This window comes from Nipponia nippon, unplaced genomic scaffold (assembly GCF_047370975.1).
Source record: "Nipponia nippon isolate SJK-2023a ecotype South Korea unplaced genomic scaffold, ASM4737097v1 scaffold_13, whole genome shotgun sequence".
In the NCBI taxonomy this organism is placed as follows: domain Eukaryota; kingdom Metazoa; phylum Chordata; class Aves; order Pelecaniformes; family Threskiornithidae; genus Nipponia; species Nipponia nippon.
The window spans coordinates 13,745,255-13,770,605 of record NW_028262324.1 but is presented as its reverse complement, the minus strand read 5'-3'; the positions used below and the strand labels follow the sequence as shown (position 1 = coordinate 13,770,605).

The window sequence follows — 25,351 nt, the reverse complement described above, 5'->3', positions numbered from 1 at the left end:
TTCATGGGCTGGTTTGTCAGAAGGAGAGATGTAAAATCTGTGCCCCCAGTCATGCTCAGCAAATCAAAGGGTGGAAGAAAGAAGGAATTCGTCTGCTCCTGCAGATCTTGCCCAAATGTTGCTGGCGTGCCGCTTCCCCTCCTGGTGGCGGGGCTTGGAGGAGCTGCAGGGAAATCTGGGGTGCAGACCAGCTCCTGCTGCGGATTTCACATCTCCAGTGCCCCCCAAATCTACACTGTGGGAACCCGGGGCCAGCACTGGGCGGTGGGAGGATGGGAGGGTCGCAAGTAGGTCCTCAATGCTGCTGAGAGCAAACTCATCACCAGTCAGGAGAGCTCCAGGCTTCTCCCTCCAGGGAGCATCCAGCCAGGAATCAGATGGCAGTGGAGGGGAGAGGAAGGCCCGTCAGAGTTTGGGCACGGGTGAGTTTTGGGGTGAGGGGGGATGTGAGGGGGCAGCAGGAGGGAGCAGGGCTCCATCTCCGGCAGAGTGTCAGCAAGCAGCGGCAGCCCCAGTGTCCCCTGCGTCCCCAGTGCCATCACACCCAGATCTCCTCCTGGTCCCCTCAGGGCCTGTGGGGGGGAGTCAGCCCCTCACTGTCTCCCCTGGCACCTTTTTGCTTTGCATACAGGGGCTGCAATACAGATGAGAATCTCACCTCCGTCATATAAACCCAGGGGACCATTTAAAAACCTTTCCCGACCAAGGGAGGACTCTGCTCTCTCACAGTGATGCACCAGAGGGTGTTTTGATAAACTGATTGTATTCACAGCTCAAGTGGATGGGGGTTTCTGGAGAAAGTCCAGGGATTTTCTGCTCCATTTGACATCTCCCACACAGACTCCTTTTCTCTCCAAACAGAAGCGTTATTTTCCTTCTCTTTCCTTACCTTTTTTTTCCACAGGGAATCCAGATATGGGATAGGAAGGAACACAAACGAACAAACAAACAAAAAGCCAAGAGAAATTACTTTTGTATTGAATCATGCAGAAAAAGGCGCACTCCTTTCAAATGGAACTGAACAGCCAAGAAAATTCTGAGAAAAATGGGATTTAATGGGAAAAGTGCATGGAACAAAACAGGTTTTGCTTCATTGGAGATGTTTTGCAGGAACGCCTATGACTTCTCCAGCAGCCCCGCTCCTGTGCCGCCTGCCCCAAGCGCAGGGACCGCAGGCATGGCCAGAGCCCAGTCTTCATCTCCATCCTCAAGATTGCCCTTTGTGGAGAATTAACCACGCTCTCCCTGTAAACAGTGCATTAACCTTATATTAATATAGGGATTGATTAATATTTCGATTTAAATGGTGTCTCTGGGCTCTTCATTACTTGACTGCTCAGCTGGAAGCACCAATAAATATTTTGCATTTTAGCAAAGAACTGAGAGCGGGAGCGTGTTACCTGCATCCCTGACGCAGTGTCCGTCATTCAGTAAGCCCTGTCCCTTGGGACACCCAGACATATCCAGCTATTTTCCCCACAGTCCTCTCTGTTGCACTGGAGCCATCCTCTCAAGGGCTCTTCTCTCACTACGGACTTTCCAGAATAATAAATTAATTACGACTTTCATTAAAACCAGTGCATCTTAATACGAGGTTTGTCATAATCATAGATGAATGAGGTATGAATGAACACAGCGAAAACTTCTCTTCGTTGAAGCCATTTATAACACACAAGTATGCCAGGATTAGACCAGGCGTAATAAACAGGCCAGGACAACAGTGATTAGGCATGAAATTGAACGATGGTAAATGTTTTAATACAATGGTTTATACAAGAAGTAATATAAAAAAATATCTCGTAAGCATGTTACCTGAATGATAAATGAAAACGGAGCCTCAAATAATAATAACAATGTAAAACAATTTGTGAAGCCTTTTCTAAGCAGCACCCTGGTTAGATTCCAAGGAAAATACATGCAAAAAATATTCAAAATCCCATGCATTACATTGACTTTGGCCAGCTCCCAGCTCTTGGGTATAAAGCTTTCTCCCAAAGTTTTGCAAGTAAAACAAGTTCTTTGAATGAGGGCCTGATCCTGACAGCTGCTGAGCATCCTCTGTTCTTACTGAGGTCATTGACATCTGTGGTTTGTAGGATAGATCTAATGCATAGGTCAAAAAAATCATCCAATAACAAAATCCATCATATCAAACACACAAAAAAATTAAACTTGCAGGATCCACCCCTTCGTTGTGTAATGCTTCTTTTTTTTTTTTAATGAAAAATATCAAAGTTTTGGATACTTAAGTCACTGCTGGAAACTGTTCCTGCATCTGAAAGGCTGGCCGTGAGGCCCGCGTAACTGGACGGCTGCTCTCAAGGTTAGGGCCAAACCCTCCTTGCTCCACTCGTGGGAGCAGCCTGATGCTTGGAAGCCGCTTCTGGAAATGCTCCTGCACACAAGCAGCCCTTTCGCCTCCAAGCACGGTGCAGGATCGGGCTCTGAGCCCTTAATCCCCACGGTAAGAAGTGGAACACTGCACACAAGATGTAGCAACAAAACAGATTTAGTTCAAGGTTAGTCTCAAGAACCCTTATCTGATCACTGACAGTAATTTATCACACAGAACCCATCATTAGTGTCAAGCTGTTTTATTACCAACTAACTTAACACTGTTTTACCAAGAGTCAAGTGTGATGTCACTCATGTTAAAGTAATTTACAGCTAATAGATATGAGGTAGGAGTCAATGTTGGCTTGCTGAGTTCCTTTCATACTCAGTGCTAGCTCCTTTCATTTTGCCCAGTAAGCAAATGAGAGAGCAAGGAGAGGCGGTAATAAAGGGGAAACCAGCCACATGCGTGGGTGCCCATGCACGCACAGAGGAGCTTTAAAATTTCCCAGCATCTTTTCGCTTCAAATACAAGAATTCTGATATTGCAGAGTTGAAATGGCCAGTAAAATTTAAGAGACAATAACAAATAATCTGGTTTGTGGGACAAGAAATGTGTAATGCTTTGGTCGTGTGGAAGCTCTAGCACATCAGCAGAGGGGGAATCCCTCCTGGAGTTGCATCATGTACCCCCGAAACCTACAAAATCTGTCTCACCAGGAAAGAGTAAGCTTGGGCTGATTTGATGTTCTTTTTTCAGCAGTCTCGGTTTTCAGGGTCCTTTTCATTTGGAACATGAAGAGAAGTTACAGAAACCTCAGTAATGAGTTCTGTTACAAAAAATGGAGACGGTTGCATATGAACATTGCTTTCCTTCCCTGCTTTCCCTGTCTCTCCAGCCAATTCTGTTCAGTCTTAAGGTCAACCCCAGTGCAGGCTGTGTTTATAAGAGAATACATTTCCCATTTCCAATCACTTGCCGTCTCCTCTAATGAATCCTCCTGCTGACATCTCCAAGATCCATATTCTTAGCCCACTAGACATTCAGAGATAATCCTGACTAATGTGTATATATTCAAAGAGGTTTATTGTGGAGAATTGTACATTTGGGATAAGGGAAAGGGCATCCTGTATCAGTTCACCTCTCCAATTTTATACCCATTAAAAACATTTTAAATCACTGTATCTGCTCTTATTTCCCCTGGGAGTTCCTAAACTCTGGGCTATTTGCATGGTGACTTCAAATGGTCCAGGAGGCATGACCCTTCAAGACTCTGCAGAAAAGCCAGAGAAGGTCTCTAGGGATTAAATTTTAACAGTTCTTGGGATCTCAGGTAAATATCTTGCTCTGACAACACACCTGGACTGTAAATCATTGGAGCATCACTTTTGTCAGCCCTGTCAATAACTGTCCTGGTCTGTAAATTCTGTTTGATCAAACAACTCTTGGAAACGGACGATTTCAATGGTGACCTCAGCTTCAACCCGCAGTGCCGATTGTATGCAGATTGGCCAACGTCCCCTGAAAGGAAGACCCCGACATTCGGCTGCGGGAAGGGGCCGGCTGACCAGATGTGAGGCTGAATGTTTGGGAAAGCTGGACAATGGCTAAACTCTACCTAGAGAGTGGCCTGGGTACAGTCAGATGGGATATACACGCTCATAATTTTCTTCCCTTCCATGGGGAGCTGAATAAAGACTTGCCAGGACTTCTGCTTCTGCATATCTTTGCTCGCTTAAAATTGTTCCAGTGGTTCCTTGCAACACATGGCTTTGCTCAGCTTGTCTCTGTGAAATCTCAGGAGCAAGCAGGAGATTGCAAGTGGCCCGTCGCCACGTCCTCCCCCGAGCGCTGCTCTGACCACAGGACTAACGGGTTTCCACTGTGTTGGGAGAAAGCAGCTGGGTAGTACCAGCTATGGTCCCTGCCCAAAACTCACGTGGTGCAAAGCTCAGGTTCTGGCTTAACTTAAGTAGGAAAAAGCCCCTCCTTCTCCACAACTCCAGAGCATTCAACCATGAAAGCCACTGCATCTCTTGGGCAGCTGGAGTGCCCAGAGAGAGAAAGAAGTGCTTTGCTTCCCACTCTGGCCGAACCAGCTGCCTCTCCACCACCTCTCCCTCTCCATACCGCCTTTACAACTAATTGGAGCCATGTTTTCATGCCAAAGCAGATGAAAAATGCAGCCAGTGAGGGCTGAGAGGTTGCTGGGAAGGTGAAAAATGAGGCTGGGAGAGGTCAGAGATGCAGCCGAAGAGACGGAGAGAAGTGGGAAGGGGCGTTTCGTGAGATGGAGGCGAAGATTTGCTGACCCAAACCAAGACAGTTCAGATGTGGCAGAGAAGACGTGAAAGGAAAGCACAGCCTGCAAATGCAGTGAGGGAAGGCAAGAAAAATATTGGGCATAGGGGTATTAAAATTAAGCGTAGCAAAGCAATGCAGGGAACATTAAATTTCGTTCTAGTAGATAGGAAAGACTGCACCATTCATTTGTCACACCCTTTCAGTACCTTGCTTATGAGACGTTGTAGTGCCATTTCTCCCTCATGGAAGATTATTTTTAGACACATAAAACATATGAGGAGAGAGGTGCAAAATGAAAATTAGCCCATAATGCAGATAGTGTCCCAAATTCATCCCTCGGGCATCTGCGTTAACTTCAGTGGAAGACTTCCACCAGAGATTAATTCAGACCTGTACTTGTAAGTGCACATCTGTGCAATGCCGGGGTTTTGAGTCAATAACTTCACACCGAGACTGCAATGGGCAAAAGAAGTGCTTCTAGTTATAGATACCAAAATTAACCAGACAACGAGCATTAATATCGCAGCTGGCTTTGGGCACAAATTTTATAGGATGTGAAAGTCTGTTATTGCAGAGTTAAATAAAACTCCACTAAGCAAGATGACAGGGAGTCATGTTTTGGGACCGTGCCGCCTTCTGGGCCTTCAGAATCAAATCTGTGCAGTCTCCTGATTAAAAAACCAGACTTCTGCAACCCTTCAGACCTCGGAAAAAGAAGCCATCTTCCATGCAGCCAGATTCTCAAGTGGCTGGATTTACTAAGCGCTTAACGTATTATTATTTATTTTTTAAAGCCAAAATTTCTCACCTCCATCTACTCTGTACACAGGTATAATGGTAAAAAAAAATGGGGATCCGGATTCAGAGCAGCTATAAAAACCTCAATCGGTTTATGCCAGTGTGATGCAGATTCCTCCTGCCCTGAAGCTACACGCAGAAGAGGGCAGGTGGACCCCCTTGCAGCTAACAGTCCTCCAAACCCTTCCCACGCTTCCCTCCAAGCGGGTAAGCACAAAGAACCAGGAATGTCTCCAGATGGTGAAGGGGCTACAGAAACCGTGAGGACGGTAACACAGGTACAGCCTTGCTGCAGAGAGGATTGTGTAGGGGGTAAATGCTTCCAGAAGGTGTATCTCTATTCTTTGGGTAATTTTGGAAGACATACCTCCAAAAGAGACCCACGCTCAGGAGCCATAGACCATCCAAAAGCTATAAACCAAACACTAGGGTGAGTGAATGCTCTCTCATTTTCCAGATACGGATTTTAATGTTGTATTGAAAAAAAAAAAAAGTCTCTTCACCAAGAAGGCTGGTTGGAAGAGTATCCAACTGGGAAGCAGGGTCAGAGCGCCAGTCGGACAACTTCTTGGTCTCCCACTTTTCTCCCAGGTAGCTGAAGTCAGTAATGCTTCCTGGAAGTCATGGCACTCCCAAAAAATAACAAACCTGAGGGTCTCCATACCTGCCAACTGGATTTTTCTTCTTTAATCCTTGAGATCTCCCCATTTCCAGTTTCTTCTCAGCAGCCCACATAGCGAGGCGCTTTGTTTATGAGAACACTGCTGTTGATATTAGATCTCATGACTCCAAAGTCTGAAGCTTTAAGGAAAAACACCCAGTATCACGGGACTTGAAATGAAAAAATGAGCTCATACCCCAGAGATGTCCAGCTGGGAGATTCCACTTTATGGGAACGCTCTACAAAGGTCTCCAAGTGACTTGGGCACCAACGTCCCATCTCCCAACATTTAGCAGTAACATAATGGTCCCCATTTCCTTCCCTGGCACGGGAAGAGCAAGATCCTTTGCACGTTTCTCCCAACCAAGCAACAACCAGGTTACATCATGACTTTGGTGGCCGAAGCTCCTCGCTTTCCTCCCTCCCCCACCCCAGGAACAATGGCTAACTGTTCTTTTTCCATCTATAAATTTGTCTGAGTTAACAGTTCCCAAGATCTGGCAGCAAGCTGGAGCTGGGAGTGAGCTGAGAGATAGGAGAGTGACAGTCTGAAATGAAACACAGAGCTGCTGGGCCTGCAGCCGTCAGACAGGAGCCTGGCTCCCTCCCTTAAAGATTAGCGAGACTCCTTCGCTGGAGCCCTCCGCATTCCCCAAAATCCTAGCAACAAAGTGCTGTCTCTCAGCCGCCAATGAATCATGTGAATTTAACCTTTCACCTGGCCACAAGGAGGTTAATATACCAAAATAGCCTTTTTTTTTTCTTTCCCCATTTATTGCCCATAATGGCAGTGGGGAGCATGGTGGAAACCCCGCGTAGCTGGAAACTCTGGAAGTGGTTTCATATCAGAGCTCTTTGCTCGCTGGCCTCTGCCAGGACCGGGCTGGCATTGCCAGCACCAGCACACCAGCTCAGCGCACACGGGCTCGAGTTTATCCAGGGAAATAGTTTCCATTTCACAGTACAGAAGATTTTTGCCTCTCGTTGCCTGGTCAGTGGCTCGCGGTGCTCTCCGGCTTCAACCCCACAGGCATTTACACGCACTAGAAGTTGTATACACAAGGCGTCCCCCAGCATGCCCACACGGCCAGAGCCTGAGTCACCCGCTGCTCCCGCCTGCTCCTGCCCATGGCAAAACTCCTGGAGAACTTCCCAGGTGGAGCCAAATCCTCACCCCCTGCAAGATGCTGAGCCCCTCCTGGGGCTGGATATCCTGCCTGGGCTGGGCGTCCTTGTCCTTCGGGCTTGGGGCAAAGTTGGAGCCCTCAGAGTCCCCTGCACCAAATAAATCTGGAGACCACAGTTTGCCCATCTGCACAAGAAGCAGTGGTTTCTCCCTCGTGGGGTAATCCCAGCAGCGGGTGCTGCAGCCCCAGCCCGTGCCCACTGGCCCTGCCATCATCAGCCTGAGGATTTCATGACTGCTCTGAAACTTGGAGCTTTCTGTTAAATCAGCCTGGAAGGAAAATGAATTTTAAACAATTGGAGCCAAAATCGCACAAGCAAAGGTCACTTTTAGGAGGCACGTGCCAAGTTACCCGCCTTAGGGGGGCACACATTGCCATCTGCATTTTGTGCCCTCCAAATATTGAAGGAAGTGGGGTGATTTTTGTGGCCATTGCTGGCTCGTGAGTGGCTGGAGGAACGGCGGAGACTAAAGCATCCCCATACAGCGGGTCCATAGGGGACAGCAGGCAACATCAGCTCTACAGGACCTCTCTTATTTTCCATGCCAGTGAAATCCTTATGGGCTAAGGAAGAAAACAGGATCTCAGAGTAAGAAGGGGAAAGATTTTAAATACTTTCCCCCCCTTCTCTCACAGCCCCCCTTCCTGAGAGCCACTGCCACATGCGTATAACAGGAGATAAATATTTTTTGGCGGAGCCTGCTGTTTATTTAACCCTTTTGAGACACAGCCCTCTGGCATCCCCTCACTCCTCCAGGCACAAAACCCTGCTGTCCCTGCTCAGTCCTTGCCCACAGCCCCTCGCTGGCTGGAGCCTCCCCCAGCCCTGGCCGTGTCCATCACCCCTCTCTTCTCTCCGGTGCTGCCCTGCGAACCAGCCCGGCCTCGGCCGCAGGAGGTACCTGAGCTCGGTCCCTGGGCAGGGGCCAAGCCAGCCCTTGGAGACTGGGTAGGAAGGGGCTGGGGGGAGGATGGGGGGGGGGGGGGATGTGGACCGGGGGATGGGGACCACGGATGCGGAGCGGGGGATGCAGACCGGGGGATGCAGACCCCGCCGGTCCCCTCCCGTCGATCCCCGCTGTTCACAGCCCACGGGGTAGGGGGAAGCAGCCCCGGAGGAGCTTGTTCGCCCCCCCGGGGAGCTCGTCCTTTCCCTCCCGGGTCGTTCGTTTGGGAGCCGGGGGCAGAGCCGGGAAGCGGCCCGGTGCCGCCCGCCGGGGCTGCAGGGGCGAAATACTCGATGGGTTTCCCTTGGCAGCGGGGTGCTCGGTGCAGGGCGGCCGGGAGCGGGCCCGGTGCCGGCTGCTGGAGGGTTGGGCTCGACTCTAAGGTCGGAGCTCGCCCTCCCCGTCCCCGCCGAGGGCAGCGGGCTGCGAGCCGCCTCTGAGCCCCGCGGGAGGATGCTGCAGCCCGTGGGAGGCAGACGGAGGAAAGGGGACGGATTTAATGAATTGCCACCTCCCCAGGCACGGAGGGGGGACGTGAACCCGCGGTTCCCCGCTCAGGGTGCCTCTCCTCTGCCCGGTGCAGCAGGACCGGGTACGTTTCTGGCCTCCTCCCTCCACTTTCCTTGTCTTTTTTTTCCCGTGGTTTTCGTTGGGGAGGGAGGGGGGAGCTAAAAGCCCCCCTCGGGGACCGCGCAGGGCGCTCCCACGCGTCCGCCCCCGCGCAGGACTCACAAATCAGCCGGAGCGGGATTAGGGCCGAGGGGCCGGGGCGCCGGGCAGTCTGTCCCGGCCCGGGGGAGCCTCACCTGGAGGGGTCAGGGCTCCCGAGGGAGCCGTGCCGAGCCGCACCGGCCCCGCTCGGACTCAGCCGGAGCCAGGCTCTGCCTGGACGGAGGGGGACGGGGAGCAGGGACCTCTCCCTAACCCCCTCCCTCCTGCAAAATGTGCCCGTGTCCCCCTGGAAAAGCAGGGCCAGGTCCGACCCAGCCCGTCTAAGGGACCGTGAGCCGGGTAAGGGATGTGCACCGGTGGCAAAGCTCCCGGTGGGTGCCATTGGGGCGCCACCGGGCTCTCCCGGGAGGCCTTCCCGCCTGCCCCCGCTCTGGACGGGGCTGGGGGAGGGGGTCTGTGGTCTCCTCCGGGGGGGGGGGGGGGGGGGCATCCCCTGCCCCGGTACTAGGGTTTGATGCCGGTCTAAGCCTCGCCGTGAGCTGGGTCCCGGGCAGGGACGTCCGGCGCCCTGTGCCCGGCTGCCACGTCGGGGGTGCCCTCGGTGGGGCAGAGAGAGACAGGGACCCCCTGCCTGTCCCTGCGGGCGGGTCCCCACACAGCCCGGCCTCCCTGTGTCCCGCACCCCGGCGTGACCTCCCCGGGCGCGGTGCGAGGGCTGCGGTCGGGGCATCGCCGCTGGCACCGCTGCCACGCTGGCACCTCCCCTCCCTGCTTCACCTAAAGCATCGCCCACGCCGGGCCTTCCTCAGAGGAGGACCCCCGCACCCCCACCCCGGTCCCCGGTTACCGAGAGCAGCCCAAACCTCTACAAACCTCAAACCGCAGCGGTAGGGAGCACGTTGTGAGCGCCGGCGGCGCCCCCCCCCCGTGGGCAGCCCCACGCAGGCCTCACGAGTGGGTGGCACCAGCCAGGGCCGGTGCCCTACTGGGACCGGAATACGGGGCCAGTCCACCGGTGGTGCTGGGACCCTCCCGGCGCCGGAGCACCTGCCCGCAGCTCCGCTCCGCGCCCGCGGGCGCTGCCTTGCGCGGCGGCGGGAGGAGCCGCCCCTGGATCCCGCCGCCCCTCGCCGCGGCCTCGGGCCTCCGCTGCCCGGTGGGGTGAAAGCCCAACAACCCCGGCACCGCCGGGAGCTGAGCTAACGCTACCGCGGGGAGAAAGTGGTTTGAAAAATTAGTAAAAAACCCCAAACCAGTGGATGGGGCTGGACGCAGCCACGCCACACGTCCGCGGGCAGGTTTGCGCGCACGGCGTGAAGGTGCTCACGGGGTAAATCCCTCCGGATTTCAGCAGCGCCTCGTTTCTTTCAGCGTTTTCACATTTATTTGAACGCCAGAAGCGATCGGAGCGGGCAGTTTGCACGCATTAAAAAGAACAACAGCAACAACAAAAATAGAATAAATCACAGTTAAAGAACACCTTGAAATTGTAAAGCCTGGAAACCCACGCGTCCCCGCGGCTTCACCCCGCTTTTAACAACCGAAACGAAAGGAAGGGAGCTGCGGCGGCGGCTCAGGCACGGACACGGAGGGGATGGGGCTGGTTTTCCGCGGGGACGTGGCTGCCCCTGCCACCGCGGGGCTCGCTGAGCAGGAGCCTCCCCGGGTTGTTATTTTCTTTTTCTATCGCTTCCCCCCCCCCTTTTCCTCTCCTTTTTTTCTTTTTTTTTTTTCTTTTTTTCTCTTTTTTTTCTTTTTTTTTTCTTTTGCTCGGCGGGCACAGGGATACCCTGTGAGTCGTAAACGGCCGCTTTCGCGAGCAAATAAATACATCTCCAGCCAGTTGCGTTGCATTATTCCGAGGGAAATAGCTGGCATTCCTGCACCAGTTTATTTTGGAGCTGAAATTTCCCACCCTTCCCGCAGCGCTGGTCCCTGCGGAGCCGGGGCTGGACGGGCTCCCCCGGGCGCCGGGACCCCAGCGCCGGGCCGCGCTCGGCTGGGTGACGGGAGGGCTCCCGGGGCCGAGCAGGGCCTGATCCTGCCGGTAAAGGCCTGCAGGCGGCAAAGCTCTGTCCGCCCGTCGATGGAGCAAGCGGTGGGTGAGATTTGCCCGGGCTTTTTTTTTTTTCCCCTCCGTTTTTCCGAGGAGGAGAGAGCCGGCGCCTTGGGGCAAAGGCGCAAAAATTCCCCCGCACGCCCCGGCGGCAAAACCCGATAACGATGAAATTATTTCCTCGCTCCGGCGGCGGGTGGGGACCGGCCCCGCTGCCCGGCACCGGGGGAGAGTTAAATCGGCCAGATTCCCCGGGCTAGGCGGGCAGCGGGGCCCAAGGGCTCCTTCCCCTCCTGCCGCCCCTTCCCGGGGTCGCGCCGACGGGGACAAGCGGGGAAAGGGCTTTTGTGGCCGTCGCAAGGCCAGAGCCGCTCGGCCGGGGGGCTGCAGGGAGAAGGACCCTCTCCGCTGCTCCCCCCGGGGAACAGCAGAGCCCCTGCAAGCGGGGCATCCCGGGGCGGCCGCGGCCCGGCGGCCCCGACGGGACGGTGAGGGGCTGGAGCGCTGCTCCCCGAAGCGGCCCGGCTGGGCAGAGCCGCCTTCAGCCCCGGGCACGGCCGGGCCGGGCAGGCTGCAAACATCGCCCCAGGCTCGGTGGGGCCGTGGGCCGCTTGAGAAAGGCAGGGCGGGCTGGGGGGCAGGCGGGGGAGACCCCCTTCCCCGTTATGGCAAAGGGAGCAGAACCCCGCCTGGCCCTGGTACCCGAAAACCCCCGCCGGAAAAGTTTTCCCTGTGTTCCCCAGCATCTACCGGCGGCCTGGGGCAGGGGGGGGTCGGGGCGACCCCCAAAAACGCAGCGAGGCCCGCAAAGGAGGGAAGCACCCCCACACACCCCTTCCCGGGGGGCGGGCAGACACCTCCATCCCTGCGGGACGGGGGGGGGGGGGGGGGGAGGCCAGCGGGTGCGGGGCGGTGCGGGGCACCCTCGGGGGCCGCATCCTGCCCCCGCTCCGCCCGGGAAGGGAACCGGTGGGACTTATCCCCTCGTCCCGTCCCCCCCCCTTGCCGGGAGGCGCCCAATCCTGGCCGGGACCGGGGCTACCCCGCCGGCCGTCACGTGGGCCGGGCCGCACCGGGGCCCGCCGTAAAGAGCCGCCGCCGCCGCCGCCGCCGCCACTTCCCCGCCGGGCGCAGCCAGGGACGCACCCACGGGAGACGGCGGCGGCGGGAGGGGAGGGACCGGACCGGGGGAGGGCAGCCCCTCTCTGCCAGGGGGTCCCGGTTGTTTTGGTTTTTCTCCTCCCTCCCCTGTAAACTTTTCTATTTTTTATTATTATTATTATTATTTTGTATTTTCCTGGGATTTCCCTGGATGGTCTGAGCGCAGCTTCATGCCCACCCGGCCATGCCCGGCTCCGCTCCCGGCCCGCTGCCATGTGAGTACCTGTGCGGGAGGGGGGACGGGGGCGGGATGATCCGCGGCTTGAGCCCTCCGTCCTCACGGAGAGGCCTGCCTGAGCGTTATTTCGCTTTTTAACAAGAAAGCGGCAGCGCTGGTGGATGGGGGACACCGGAGATGCTCCCGGTCCGGGGCCGCTGCCCAGGGCCGCCGGGATCCCGCTCCCGCCCGGCCCGGGCGCCCGAGGGGCCGCGCCGCAGCCGGCTGCCTCCCCGCCGGCAAGGCCCCGAGGCGTGCTCCAGGCCCGGGGCTCGACAAAAAGACGGGAAGGGAAATATTTTTTTGGGGAAAAAAAAAACCAAACAAAAAACTTGATGGGTTTTTTTGGCCCCTTGGAAGTGCCCGGGGCGGTGGGGAGGCGCCGGCGGTGCCCCTGCCCGCTGCACCGGTTATTTCTCGCCGTGGCCCGGCGCCGCGGGTTTCCCCCGCGGGACGAGCTGACCAGAAGAAAGTTTAAAGGGGAAAAAAAAATAGTAATTACAAATTACAGCCCCTGCTTGAGGCAGGGAAGAGGCGCTTTCGCCGCGGGAAAGGGCGGCGGGAGCGAAGGGCCCCGGGCCGGGGTCTGCCGGGGTCTCAGCCCGCGGGTCTCGGCTCTGTCCCCCAGGTTCCTCTGAGTGAGCCCCTCGGCACCGTCGGGGCGCAGCCGGCCGGGCCCTGAGCAGCCGCCGCCGCCGCCGAGGACGGAACATGTATCAGGGTCTGGCCCTCGCCCCCAACCATGGCCAGTCGGCTTATTCCCACGACTCCAGCAACTTCCTCCACTCGTCGGCCGGCTCGCCCGTCTACGTGCCCACCACCCGGGTACCCTCCGTCCTCCAGACGCTGCCCTACCTGCAAGGCTGCGAGCCCCACCAGAGCCACCTCGCCAACCCCCCGGGCTGGGGCCAGAGCAGCGGCGAGGCCGCCGCTTTCAACGCCGGCAGCCCCCATCCGCCGTCGGGTTTCTCCTACTCCCACAGCCCGCCGGGCAGCAGCCCCCCGGGCCGCGACGGTGCCTACCAGGGGCCCCTGCTGCTGGGCGGCGGGGGCCGGGAGCAGTACGGCAACGCCTTGGTGCGCTCCGTTAACGGGTCCTACTCCAGCCCCTACCCCGCCTACGTGACCCCCGAGATACCGCCTTCCTGGACGGCCGGACACTTTGAGAGCAGCGTCCTGCACAGCCTGCAGACGAGGCAGGCGGCTTTACCCGGCCGCAGATCCACCTTCGGTAGGTCGCCGTCGCTCTTCACCGTCGCCTCGGGGCGCCGAGTCGTTTCTCGGCTCTCGGAGCCATCCCCATCCCTCCCGGCGCGTTGGTGGCCCCGGGGCGAGCTGCCCCGCTGCCATCCCCGACGGGAGAGGAGGGGATGATTTTATCCAGGGATGGGGAGATGGTCCGGGCACGGGGGGTGCGTGGTGACCCTGGACAGAGGCGGTGGTTCTGTGTGTGTGTGTGTGACACGAAGGGCAAAGACCACGTTTCAAAGGAGAGCAATTCCCCCGCAGGACAGAGGAGCAAAGGCCGTTCAACCCCCATATCTCCTTCCCACAATATCGACTTTGTGCCTGTGCTTCAATACTTACCCTTGTGTTTAAATTAGCGGGGCAGATTTATAGCTCCCTCCCTTTTAAGTAATTTATTGTGGTAAATTAGTTTATATTTGAACAGACTCTCGGTCTCCTAATTCACCTTCGCCCAAACAGGTCCGCAGCTGCATCGCTCTGCAGCCTTTGGAGAGACACCGAAACGCACTCAGGCGTCGAACAATAAACCCCGCTTCAATTCGTTTGCACCCACACCGGAGAGTCCTTTTAAACCAAGCCCCGAGCAAATAAAGTTTGGGGCTTGATTTAAAAGGACTCTCCGTGCACAGGGTTTATAACCCTGGGGGTGTTTCACCATCCTCCTCCTGCGGTGGTTTGCAAAGTCCTTTAAAAGCCACTTCAAGACCTCAGCCGCGTTATCACCTTTACTGCGGTGAACCGAATTATCTTATCTTTACCCCAAGAACAAAGTTAAAGCAGGGGAGCAGCCCCCTCCCCACCCCGCGGCTTTCCCCCCCACGCCGGCGGTGCTCGGGAGAGGGTTCTTCCCGGGATTTTCTCTTTGTCTGGGAAAATCCGTTGCGTTGTGCGGGAAGGGATCGCTCCGCTCCTGCCGAGGGAGGGGACGGCGCAGAAACCTCCTCTGCGCTTTGAATTTGGTGGTTTGGGATCCCGGAGAGTGGCCGCCGTCCTCTCGGCTGTTTATTTTTGCTCTTGAATAGTTTAAACCGCTCTTCAGTAGCGTAAACTATTCTTTTTTTCATTTAATGAATTATTGCAAGTTTTTCTCATTTTTGCTTTTTACATTTTATTTTTATTTTCCATTTTCCCCTTTTTAATTTTTATTCTTTTCCCTTTCTCTTTCCGTTGGATCATTATTAATACAATCGAAGATGAAAAAAAAAAATTAGAGCGTACTATTTTTCCGAAAGAAAATAACATTCTAGGCGGAGGAATTTCTTCCAAAAAGCGAGAGAAAAGCGGCAGGAGGAAAAAGACGGACCCTCAATCGCGGGCTCGCTCGGTTTTGCTCCGGGCTGCCCGCTTGCCGCGGAGCCGCGCTCGGGGCAGGGGCGGACCGGGGCCGGAGCTCGGAGCGGGCGGCTCCGCGGCTTCTGCCCGGGGCTTTCGGAGGGGGAAAAAAGTGAAGAAGAGCCTCGGTCGCAGGCGTTTGGGGCCGCGGGCGGCCGGTGATGCTCTCCCGGGGAGCCCCGGGGCTGCCAGCCCGGCCGGTGCGGGGCGAGCGGAGCCGCAGCGCGGCGTTGCTCCGTGGGCAGCCCCGAGCCCGTCCCCAGCCGGGCCGTCCCCACCGGCCAGCGACCAACGCGCCTTGATGGAAATCAGGAAAATCTCACCATTTTGCCCCCCTCATCATCATTTATTTTTGCAGCCCGGGCTGCTCCCGGTGCGGGGATAACACCGCGCTCTCCCGCTCCATCCCAGGGAGACCCCAGCCGTGCTCGGCACTTTGGGGTCTTTTGGGGAAGGGATGGGGGAATATGCTGTCTTTGAGCAAAATAGTAAAAGATCAAGGTGTGGAAGGAATAAAGGGGTTTGGTCCAACACTTTGTAGGGTGGAGGTGAACTCCCACCGGGCAGGGACTGTCCCTCGCAGAGGAGCAGTGGGGCACAGAGGGTTAGGGACCCTCTCCCGCAGGGTCCCTGTGGGCAGCCCGGCCACGGGTGGCCCTGTGCGGTGGGGACGGCTTCTGAGCCGCACGCCTTGGGTGTCTCTTCCAGACTACCTGGAGGAGTTCCCTGGGGACGGCCGGGAGTGCGTGAACTGCGGGGCCATGTCCACGCCGCTCTGGAGGAAGGACGGCACCGGGCACTACCTGTGCAACGCCTGTGGGCTCTACCACAAAATGAACGGCATCAACCGGCCGCTCAAGCCGCAGAAGAGGCTGGTAAGAGGGGGAAACCCCACAGGGATCCCCTGCTCCACCCGGGGGTGGCTGGAGGGCAGGAGCCAGGGGGCTGTTGCGGTGTCTGCACTGTCGGGGTCTCTGTACTTGTGTTAGGGCCTGTTTGACCCTCGGTCTTCCCACGAATAAAATGCCGTCAGCACTGGCAGGAGCCCCTGGTTGCGGTGCAGAGCCAGCTCGGGTCAGGAGGAGCGGAGCGAAGCTGGGGGGGATTGCCACGCCGGCACGGCTGGTGGGGCAGCAGGGACTGGAGGGGTCCCGGGGCTGCACGGAGGGGCTGTGCTGCGGCTGAGTGGTGGCCAATCAGCCCTGCCTGCGGGCCGGGGCTCTGTGGGCTTCCTCCGGCTCCGTTCCCGCAGTGGGAGTGTTGCCTTTTATTCTATAATTATTATCATTATTATTTCCTAGTTCTTCCTGCAGACTCGCATGGTCTAGGCAGGGTAGACAAACAGGAGACAGGGCTGATACTGAGCTGGCCCAGGCAGGTTTGCGGCCACTCGCAATGGGAGCAGGATGAGGCCCAGTTCCCCTGCTGCCTAAGGGGGAGATTTGGGGATCGGTAGTTCCCGGTTTCCCTGCAGGTTAAAGCATTAAATCCCCCCCACAACATGATATTGAGCTTCCTCCAATTGGGATCCCATCATGAGAGAGGAAAGGCACCTCCTTTTTTTTTTTTGTAGAGTCGCTTTGGGATGTTTAAATTTGGTGGTAACAGTTTTGGTTTCAGAGCCTGTCATCAGAAGCCATCATTACAAACAGGATGTTTGTCGGAGCCGTGCTGGGGAACAGCTGGGAGCTCCTTTTGCTTTCGCTCGGGGGGGTACTCCCACAGTTTTTTTTTTGCCTTGCAAAACAAATTATTAGCAATAACCCAACACTGACAAGTTTCTGTATAAGAAAAACATTTAAAAAAAAAAAGTTGGGATCGAGCGAGGTGTTTCATTCTGATTTCGATCCCAGAAAGTGGCTCTGGATTTGCAAAATGAAATGAGCAGCGGCTCCGTGGAAAATCACCCTCTTTTGTTCATCACATCAAAATCAAGGCATTTCTGTGAAACATTTAGCATTATCCGACAGGATTTGCCTGTCTCACCAAAATCCTCCCAGTCTCCTTTAATGTAATGACATTAAATCTGTTACGCTGCTGATTTCTTCAGAGCAAATACGATCCGCGCATAGACAGAAAGGTGCAAACAAGTTTAAATCCAACTCCGCGTTTTGGACTGGCATCAAAATGTGGTGCTGGATGAATTTCCAGGGTTTTTTTGAACAGCTTTTTCCCAAAGGAATTGGAGAGGTCTCGCTGCTATTCAGTATTTTATTTTGGCGTGTGGGAAGGAAGACAGCCTTGCTTGCCTGCACCCTGCCTGCGTGGTGCAGGCAGCGCTCGGGAACCCCGAGCTCCCTGCCTGCTCCTGTCGCTGCTGCCAGAGCCCCGTACATAGCACCCCTCAGGCATTTTTCAGCAAATATTTCAATAAAGTTTTCTGGTGGAGAACGCTGGTTTGCAGAATTAAGACTGTTTCCCAAGGATGAACAAATCTTGCCGGGAATTATCAAAGAATTTCCAACCATTTTTATTATTATTTTGGCAATCATTACAATAATGATAAAACCCAAATAAAAGAGGTGATTCTTATCCAGGGGAAATGTTTCAGTAAGGTTGAAGTACTTCAGGGGACTTTGTTTTATGGGTTAGAAAAGGGGCTGCAATTTTGATTTTCCATCCTGACTTTGGAATGTAACATTTCAAAATCTTGGATTTTCCCAAGGGTTTGAAATGTCATGTTGCAACCAGTTCTGCCCCGTCGGAGGACAGGGGATCCACTGATGATGGACAGAGGGTGCCAGGCGTAGTCTGCAAATCCACCCCGAGGGAGCGACCTGCACCCCTGTGGCTTGGGATATTTCTTCCCCTGAATGATTTCCATGGGAGGGGATGTCTCCCCTGCTCATAACCTCAGCCGCGCGGGCTGGGTGGAAGCAGAGCGGTGGACGCGGTGACACACCGTTGCTCTAGGAACGATGAAATCGCCTGTTTCACAATGCGGTGAAATACAGACTCGGGAAGGAAAAATGGTCGCTTTTGTCCTTTACGTTACAACCTTTGTTCTGTAAGTAGATGCCGCGCTGCGAGTCATTCTGACTTCAGTTTTCACAAAGCAAAGTCCTGCTGAAAGCCCTGGAGAACGCAACGTGGCCCAGATAACACCGCGGGAATGACGTCCTGCAGCTCGGTAGCACTCAGCCTGCTCGTGCGTGGGAGAGGGCAAGCAATAGGAGTGTAGTTTCCAGTTCATTTTTTGGTTTTTTTTCTGCAATAAGGGCAACATCCTCCATGCAGCAGGGACAGCCGTTTTGCTATAGCCCGTGTCTGGACTCAAAGCACTGTGGCTTTCGGCAGAAAGGATTTATCTTAGAGGAGGAAGAGAGCAGCGCTTTATTTTAGGCAGTATCTTTTCTAGCCAAAGTTTCTTGGTGCGTTTCACAAGATGATACCTTAGACACAGTCCTAAAAGCCAAATCACTTTTACCGTCCAGGAGCAGCAGCTGGAGCATCCTTGGGCACGCAATTTCCCCGTGTTAGGAGCAGAGCTGCACCACGCGGTGCAGCCAGGGGGGCAGATGCAGCAGCCATCCTGTGCTCTGCAGCTCCCACACCATCCTGAGTCAAAGCACTAACGCAGAGCTGAGTTTTGCTTGGCTCAGGGGGTATTTTTCAGCCTGTCCTTTTTTACAGTTTCCAATGCAGAGTGGGTTTGGTGACGCTTTTGGGGAAGGTGGGGATGGGACTGATCACAGCCCTGGGACAACCTGATGGGACCCTAGAGCCGTGCAGCGTTCACGGTGTGTGCCTTGGCTTTCTCCTGGCCGTCAGTTCCTCCGGCTCCCTTGTCCTCCGAGGTGTGGGTTCGCCCAGAGCCGCAACAGCAAAGGCAAATCTCAGACGATGCTGCTGCCTTTGGCTCTGAGCCTCGGATCTGCCCGCTTTCAAGAGCTGAGCTCGGGTATCTCAGTTTGCTTTGCTGCAGCCTCTTTCCTAACGACACCAGGTCCCCTCTGTCCTGCTGGCAAGGGGGACAGAGAAGTGCTGATTAAATCTGGGGCTTCAGAGGCTTCTTTTTTTCCTGTGAAACCCCGTGGTTTCATTTCCACCTTTGAAAAGGAGGTGAAACAGAGTCTCTGACGGCTTTGGGCTCCCTCGGAGGGTCCTGCCCTGCTGGCTCTGAATTTTTTGGGCTCTCTAAGCAGCACTTGCACACAGTTGATTCGACAGGCACCAACTCGCCATTCCTTGCGCTTATCAGCAGCACTTGGCTGTCAAGCCTGGTCCGTGAAGAGTTTTTGTTTGAGTGTATGCTGCATTTGTATAAATAAGCACTGGAGCACAATGTTGAAGTCAATAACTTCCTAGACAAGGTCAGAATGATACAAAAGCAGCCGGGTGGAGGCAGGCAGAAATGCATTTTCTTTTAAGGGAACTGCTGGGAAACCAGCAATAACATATTGTACCCTTGTCCTTCAGTGAGCAACAGTAGCCTTGACTTTCTCTTTCTTGCTAAGCTGGCAGGTTGTGGTGCAGGGCCAGGTTCTCACGGGGTTTCTGGGGTTTAAATTGTAATATGTGGTGGTGGAAGATGGTTTCTGCTCTCCCTGGCTGTGTGAGGAGGAGGCAGCCCACAGTGATGTGCAGGAGATGCAGAAGGCACGTGCCGCTGCCCCGGCAGAAAGCCCGCGAGCAGGTCGTGATGGCAGGGTGGGCAGAGCTCTGGCAGGGCCGGCATTGCCTTTGGGCCACTGGAGCCATGGGTCTCATTGCCACCTCGTCTGCAAGCCGCAGACAAAGCATTGTATGAAATAGGGGCCTGCAGTGGCCCAGAAATCTCGGGGCTTTCCAAAGAGCTTTGCGTTGGCCTTCCTCCATCCACAGGCGATGACAGATCTCACCAGCCCATGCTGGGCACAGTTACCCCAGGGCTGAGTGCCTCCAAATTCCCCTCTGCACCCACAGCAGGAGCTGGACCTCAGAGCTCCTTGCACCCGTTGGGTGCTCAGCACCTCCCTCTGCTCCCATCGGGGCTGAGGTCCCTCCCAGTTGCAGGGACAAACGGCTCAGCCCCGGCAGCTGAAAGGCTTTAAGGAAGCTCTGTAGCTGCTCCAGGAGCTTGCTGTGACACCATGTCCCATATTAGGGGCAAGGATTGCTGTCCCCTCCTCTGTGCCAGGCTTGTCAGCTCACACCTCGCTGTATTATTATTTTTGCCTAGTTATTTCTTGAAAGCTAAATAATTTCCAAAGCAATACTGTTATTTCCAAATAGTTGCTGAGACCTCTTTGCTGAGCAACGAGTGAATCAAAGTGAATCAAATCAATGTCACTTGTGTCTCTTGAAACTCAAAGTTGATCTTTATTTGACTGCTAATCTTGTAAAAACATTTCATTTTTATTCCTACTCTTCCCACCTCATTCGTCATATTGCTCAGTCATGATATCAAGAAATAATGGAAGAATAAACAAACAAAGAGTTCTTTATTGCCTGTATCACCTATTCTCTGCCTTTGAGAGGAATCAAAGTAATTTTTCTCAAGGCTGAAGAACATATTCAAACACCTGAATGTGGAGAGCCTGTGATATTACTTATGTCACTGGTATCTTATACTTAGTGAAGTCTTTTATTAAAATAGTTTCAATACCTAGTGTTAAGAGACTTTCAAGTGAAATGCCTCTTGAGCTGACAAGTCTGTATATAGAGACTTGTGAATTTTCCAGTGGCTTGGAGTACAGTTGTCAGAAATGAGTTTGCTGCTTCTGCCAGAATATTTTCCTTCTCCATTTGGAAGTATTAACGTTTCAGAGCCAGCAATCACTGCACTCACAAAATATGTCATTAATTAATGTTTGCACGGTGTTTCTGCAGCCTGCAAGAGAACAGATTATCTGCGAGATGTGCAAATAACTTCTCTGGTCCCATTATGGGCCAGTTTAGTTTGGTTCTGCTCAGTTCAGCCAATTGATTCCAGTTGTCTTAAACCAGAGATTAACTGGGATGTTGCTAACTTCAGTGGTAGTTCTGAGCGCAGAAAAACAGAAGAGTTCACTTAAAGCATGAGGAATTTTCTTTGTGCGCTTAAAGCCTGGCTGGCATTTTCCATCTCTTTCTCCAACTGGGTGGATCTCCTGGAGGAAAGTTCTCTGTGTTTTGAGTCCTGATCACTCCCAGCAGATTTGTTGGAAGTTTGTGAAATGAGTTGCAAGGATATTTGCCAGGTTTATCAAGCTCAATAAAAAAAGCACTTGCAAATTAGAGTGATCTCATTTGAATGTAATTTCTTTGATCTGAATTTGGCTATCGTGTGTGTTTCAGGAAATTAGTGTAATTAGAGATGTTATATTTTTATGAAAGGAAACTTCCCAATTAATCATTCCTATGTGTACATTCGTGTGTTTGTTTGCTTGTTTTTAAGTCTTCATCTAGACGTGCTGGCCTCTGTTGCACTAACTGCCACACAACCAATACCACCCTCTGGAGAAGGAACGCCGAAGGGGAGCCCGTCTGCAACGCCTGCGGGTTGTACATGAAGCTCCATGGGGTGAGGAGCGCATCCACACCGGGAGGCACCCTTTGGGCACTGGGATCACTGCCCGGCAGGTCCAGGATATCAGGTCTGGAGGGACCAGCCTCTAGACTGGACCCAGAAGAGCTGTAACCCAGTCCCATCTCCTTGAACAGTTAAAAGCTCAGTCTACTGAGGTTCTCCAGAATAAGGCTAAGGGGGTACTGGAGCACTCTCAGGAGGTACCTGCATAGAGGAGAGATTTCTGGCACTGGGTGGCTCTTATTTAGGTTGTTTGCCAATTACTCCCCAAAAAGAAAGCTTACCAGGCTCCAGTAGCTGGAGACTGAAGCTCCCCAAACCCAGACTGGAGATACGGAGCATATTTCTTCTAGATGTGGCAACTGAGAATGTGTGAAGGATGCTAAGGAGTCCACATGGAGGCTGGCTGACAACATTTATCCACAGAGGATGGGAACTGTTGGTAACACGTCCATCAGCCAAAGAGGAGACTTCGTCTCTCCATAGAGGCCCCTTTAAACTTCTGCCATAAAGGTTAAAGTCCCTTTACCTCATGACCGTTCCCTCTGAGCCATGTAGGCTCCCAGTCTGTCAGTGTAATTTAATAGGGCCCCGTCCTAAAGGTCACTAATAAATCAGGAAAAGGAAAATAGGAAATAAAGGAAAAAACAAAATTTGTGGGAAAGCCTTAGCTGTTAGCCTTATACATCTTCCAGCCAAGGCCTGTTGCAGAGAAAAATAGCACTTAGTGAAGGACAAGGACTTTAGGTGCTTTGCATGAGCTACAGCATGTAAATAGGAGAGCAACACGTGTATGGGAAGGAGCTGAGTAAAATACAATATTAATGATTCCATACTTTATGAATGTCAAGGTACCACGACCTCTGGCCATGAAAAAGGAAAGCATCCAGACAAGGAAAAGGAAGCCTAAAAACATTACCAAAGGCAAAACCTCGACAGGTACAGTGCTGCTATGATCCATCATGGGGGCTTGGAGGACAATTCACCTCAATGTCTTCTGCAAGAAATTATAATAATTAGAAAATAATATTGTGATATTTTTCCCTGATGATTACTTTAGGTGTAGGGCCTGTATTTATGCCTAGCCCTCACCTGGAAGGAGGGTGCTGGGTGGGAAATCTCACTGCTGTCATATTCCCATGAGGTTCCTCTGCGCCGTGGATACCCGGCTCCAGCCCAGCAGCGCTCGTGTTCAAGCAGATCTGGGCTAAACTGAGTAATGGGAAAAAAAAGAGCTGGGAATGGTGTATTAAAGAATCAAGGGGAAAGTATCATGACACATTCAATGTTAGCCCATTTGGCCTGTCCCAGGACCAGCAGTGCCAGGCTGTGAAAGGGTGCTCCTCCTCCTCCATCAGCATCTCGGCAGCCAAATACAAAGCCTTACCCTGACAGAGATGCGGTGGAGAAGGAGAAAAGTAGAGTGGTGCCATGAGATGTGGTGGTAGCCATTAAAATATAAATTTCCTTAAGAGCAGATTTGCACCTATGTTGCTTCACCATCCTGTACCAATTGTCTTCCAGGGTCTACGACTTCAGCCACTAACTCCCCTTCTTCCATTACGAACTCAGACAGCACGGTCACTTTAAAGTCAGAGCCCAGCACAACCTCGCAGTATCCCGGACAAACCATCGTGTCGGTGTCCCAGGTAAGGCACAGGGGCCCGCAGCCATCGTCTGCCGGGGAGGCTGCTCCACACACCTGGGTAGTCACTGACCTGGGGAGCCTTGATGAGGCTAAGCAATCAGTTCATTGCACTGGGGGCCACCAGCCTGATGGACTGCCTCAGATTGAGGTAAGCAGGGAGCACTAGCCAAGACGTTGTGGACCAGGAAGGGCTCCAGCTTGTTGGTTCCCCATCGGCTCTTCCATCTTGCAGTGGGGGACTGGGAGGTCCAAGCCCTGCTGCCATGGATGTGATCAGTGGTGAACCAGCTTTGCTGCAGAGCTGCGTTTAATTCCCATCTCCTGCCATGAAATCCTGGGAGTTACAACCCTGTTGAGTTGGTGGGATCAGCCCAGGGTGGAAACCTCTGTAGCTCCCAAGAAAAGGCTCCCTGGGCATACGTTATATGTGCTTTATAGCCCGGAGGTGCTCAGCACTCACAGAGCTGTAATGCTGTCAGAGACCCCAGACTGCAAGGCTGTGCTTCTGCCCCGAGGATTTCTTTGGGGCGGGTTGCTATTTTGTCTTGGCAGAGGAAAAAATGGCTCTAAATCAACAAGCACATCAAAATTTTGTGACCCAGCACTATCTTTATGCTGGGTCTAAGCCCTCCCCAAGCTGCACATTGGTGCATGGAGGGGAAGCTCAGCTCCAGCACCCAAGTGCCTGGCGCGGCGCCAGCAGCACCATATGGGAGAGGGGATTTTTTGGCTGAAACAGATAAATCTGATTTGTGCTGCGCTCTTAAAAAATATACATGCACCTAGAGATCTCCAAACTGGACATGTTTAGTCAATAAATAAATGCAGACGGGCCCCAGGATGCCTCCTTCCCGCTTGCTGCTTGTGCTTGCTCAGGATGGAGCACCCTTCCTGCCCAGCTCCGGGCTGTTCCAAAGGGCAGCAGTAGCATCAGGGATAACCCACCGTGTCCATAATCCATCCAAGTCCTACCACCATGTTACGACAAGGAGGAGAGTGACCCGTTGGCTAATCACGGACTTTCTAATGACTTTCTGCTTCCCTCCCCGGGGTAGGCACAGAGCCAGTCGGACGAGGTGCTGGCCGGCGGCCACGGCGAGTTCAAATTTGAGCCCGAGGACTACACCTTCTCCCCCACTACCATGGCCCCGCAGCCCGGGCTGAGCGTGCCACTCCGGCAGGACTCCTGGTGTGCCCTGGCGCTCGCCTAGAAACCCCCAACCTCCGGCAAAAAGCCTCGGGACCAACGTTTTCGGCTGGCCCTGCAAATGGCCGGTGGGCAGGAGGACAGGCTGCCTTAGTGCTTCGGGACTGCGGGGTGGCAAGCCATGGCCGGAGGACAGGTTTCTCTTGGAGGATGCGCATGGAAAATGTTGGCTGGACGGGGCCGGGATGGCCCCGCTGTGGCACCGGCTCCCCAGAAAGCTCATCCTCAGCCGGAGCGACCCAGGGTTGCCTCCCCAAGGCCGGAGCCCGAGGCTGCCTCCGTTTTCCTGGGGAAAGCCTTCCTCCTTTGAGATGAAACCAGCAAATAAATGCATCCCAGAATCTATGTTTATTCGCAGTGATTTCTCCCTCCTATGACTCCTCTGTGTGCAATTTATTCCACTTTCCAATAAGGACTGTAATAACATGGCACCAAATAACTTAATTTTATTAAAATGTAAACTGTGTGGCCTCCCTTATGTTTTATTGGCCACAACAGGAAGAAAAGAGAAAAAAAAAGGCAACAGTTGTTTTAAACATTTACTGTTTTATATTAAAAACGATCATCTCTATAGAGTGTTAGCTTCTGAAGCGTTTAGCGTATCAACACTGAGCTGATGAGTCATACATGAAATAAACACGCTGCTCTTCCCTTTCCAGCTCCAAAGAAAGACTTTTTTATTATTATTTTAGGCAAACCACATGACAAAAATGGTCAAAACCTCCCAATAATAAAAGAATACTTAAATGTTGTTTTTCTTTCGTATTTCCTGATTGTTTTTGATATTGCCAACTCTAAGCATTAGAAAATCAGGAGTTAGTCCTCCAAAAGTTAAGAGAAAAGTTTGAGGGACTGAAAAATAAAGGATGTGTTGGAGGTATATTTGTTTGGGGGATGTTTTGAATGGCACATTTCCAGCTTTCAGCCATGCAGGGCAGAGATTCCTTTTTAATTACTTTAACGAAAGCCACGTAGAAAATAATTTCTTGGAGCTGAGCTGTAGCAAAAGATCATTAGTGATGCAAAACCCACATCACACTTCCAAAAGCTGGCAACAGCACCTTTCTACAGCTTCTCGGCGCTGCCCC

At 53.5% G+C, this 25,351-nt stretch overlaps 1 protein-coding gene and 1 long non-coding RNA gene across 2 annotated transcripts; one reads left to right on the top strand and one right to left on the bottom strand.

The window, feature by feature from the left end:
* Positions 1-1,069: 1,069 nt before the first annotated feature.
* On the bottom strand, positions 1,070-9,963 carry LOC148056552 (uncharacterized). The gene is made up of 3 exons (XR_015702867.1): positions 9,778-9,963; positions 6,102-6,238; positions 1,070-1,245 (listed from the first exon to the last, which is right to left on the bottom strand). It is a non-coding gene; the product is annotated as an uncharacterized LOC148056552 (long non-coding RNA).
* Positions 9,964-12,094: 2,131 nt separating this feature from the next.
* Positions 12,095-25,014, top strand: GATA5 (GATA binding protein 5). The gene is made up of 7 exons (XM_087750273.1): positions 12,095-12,336; positions 12,967-13,569; positions 15,627-15,793; positions 21,277-21,402; positions 22,260-22,347; positions 22,933-23,057; positions 24,112-25,014. The coding sequence occupies exons 2-7, from the start codon at positions 13,050-13,052 to the stop codon at positions 24,265-24,267; spliced, it is 1,182 nt and encodes a 393-aa protein (XP_087606399.1). The 5' UTR covers positions 12,095-12,336; positions 12,967-13,049; the 3' UTR covers positions 24,268-25,014.
* The last annotated feature ends 337 nt before the right edge of the window (positions 25,015-25,351 follow it).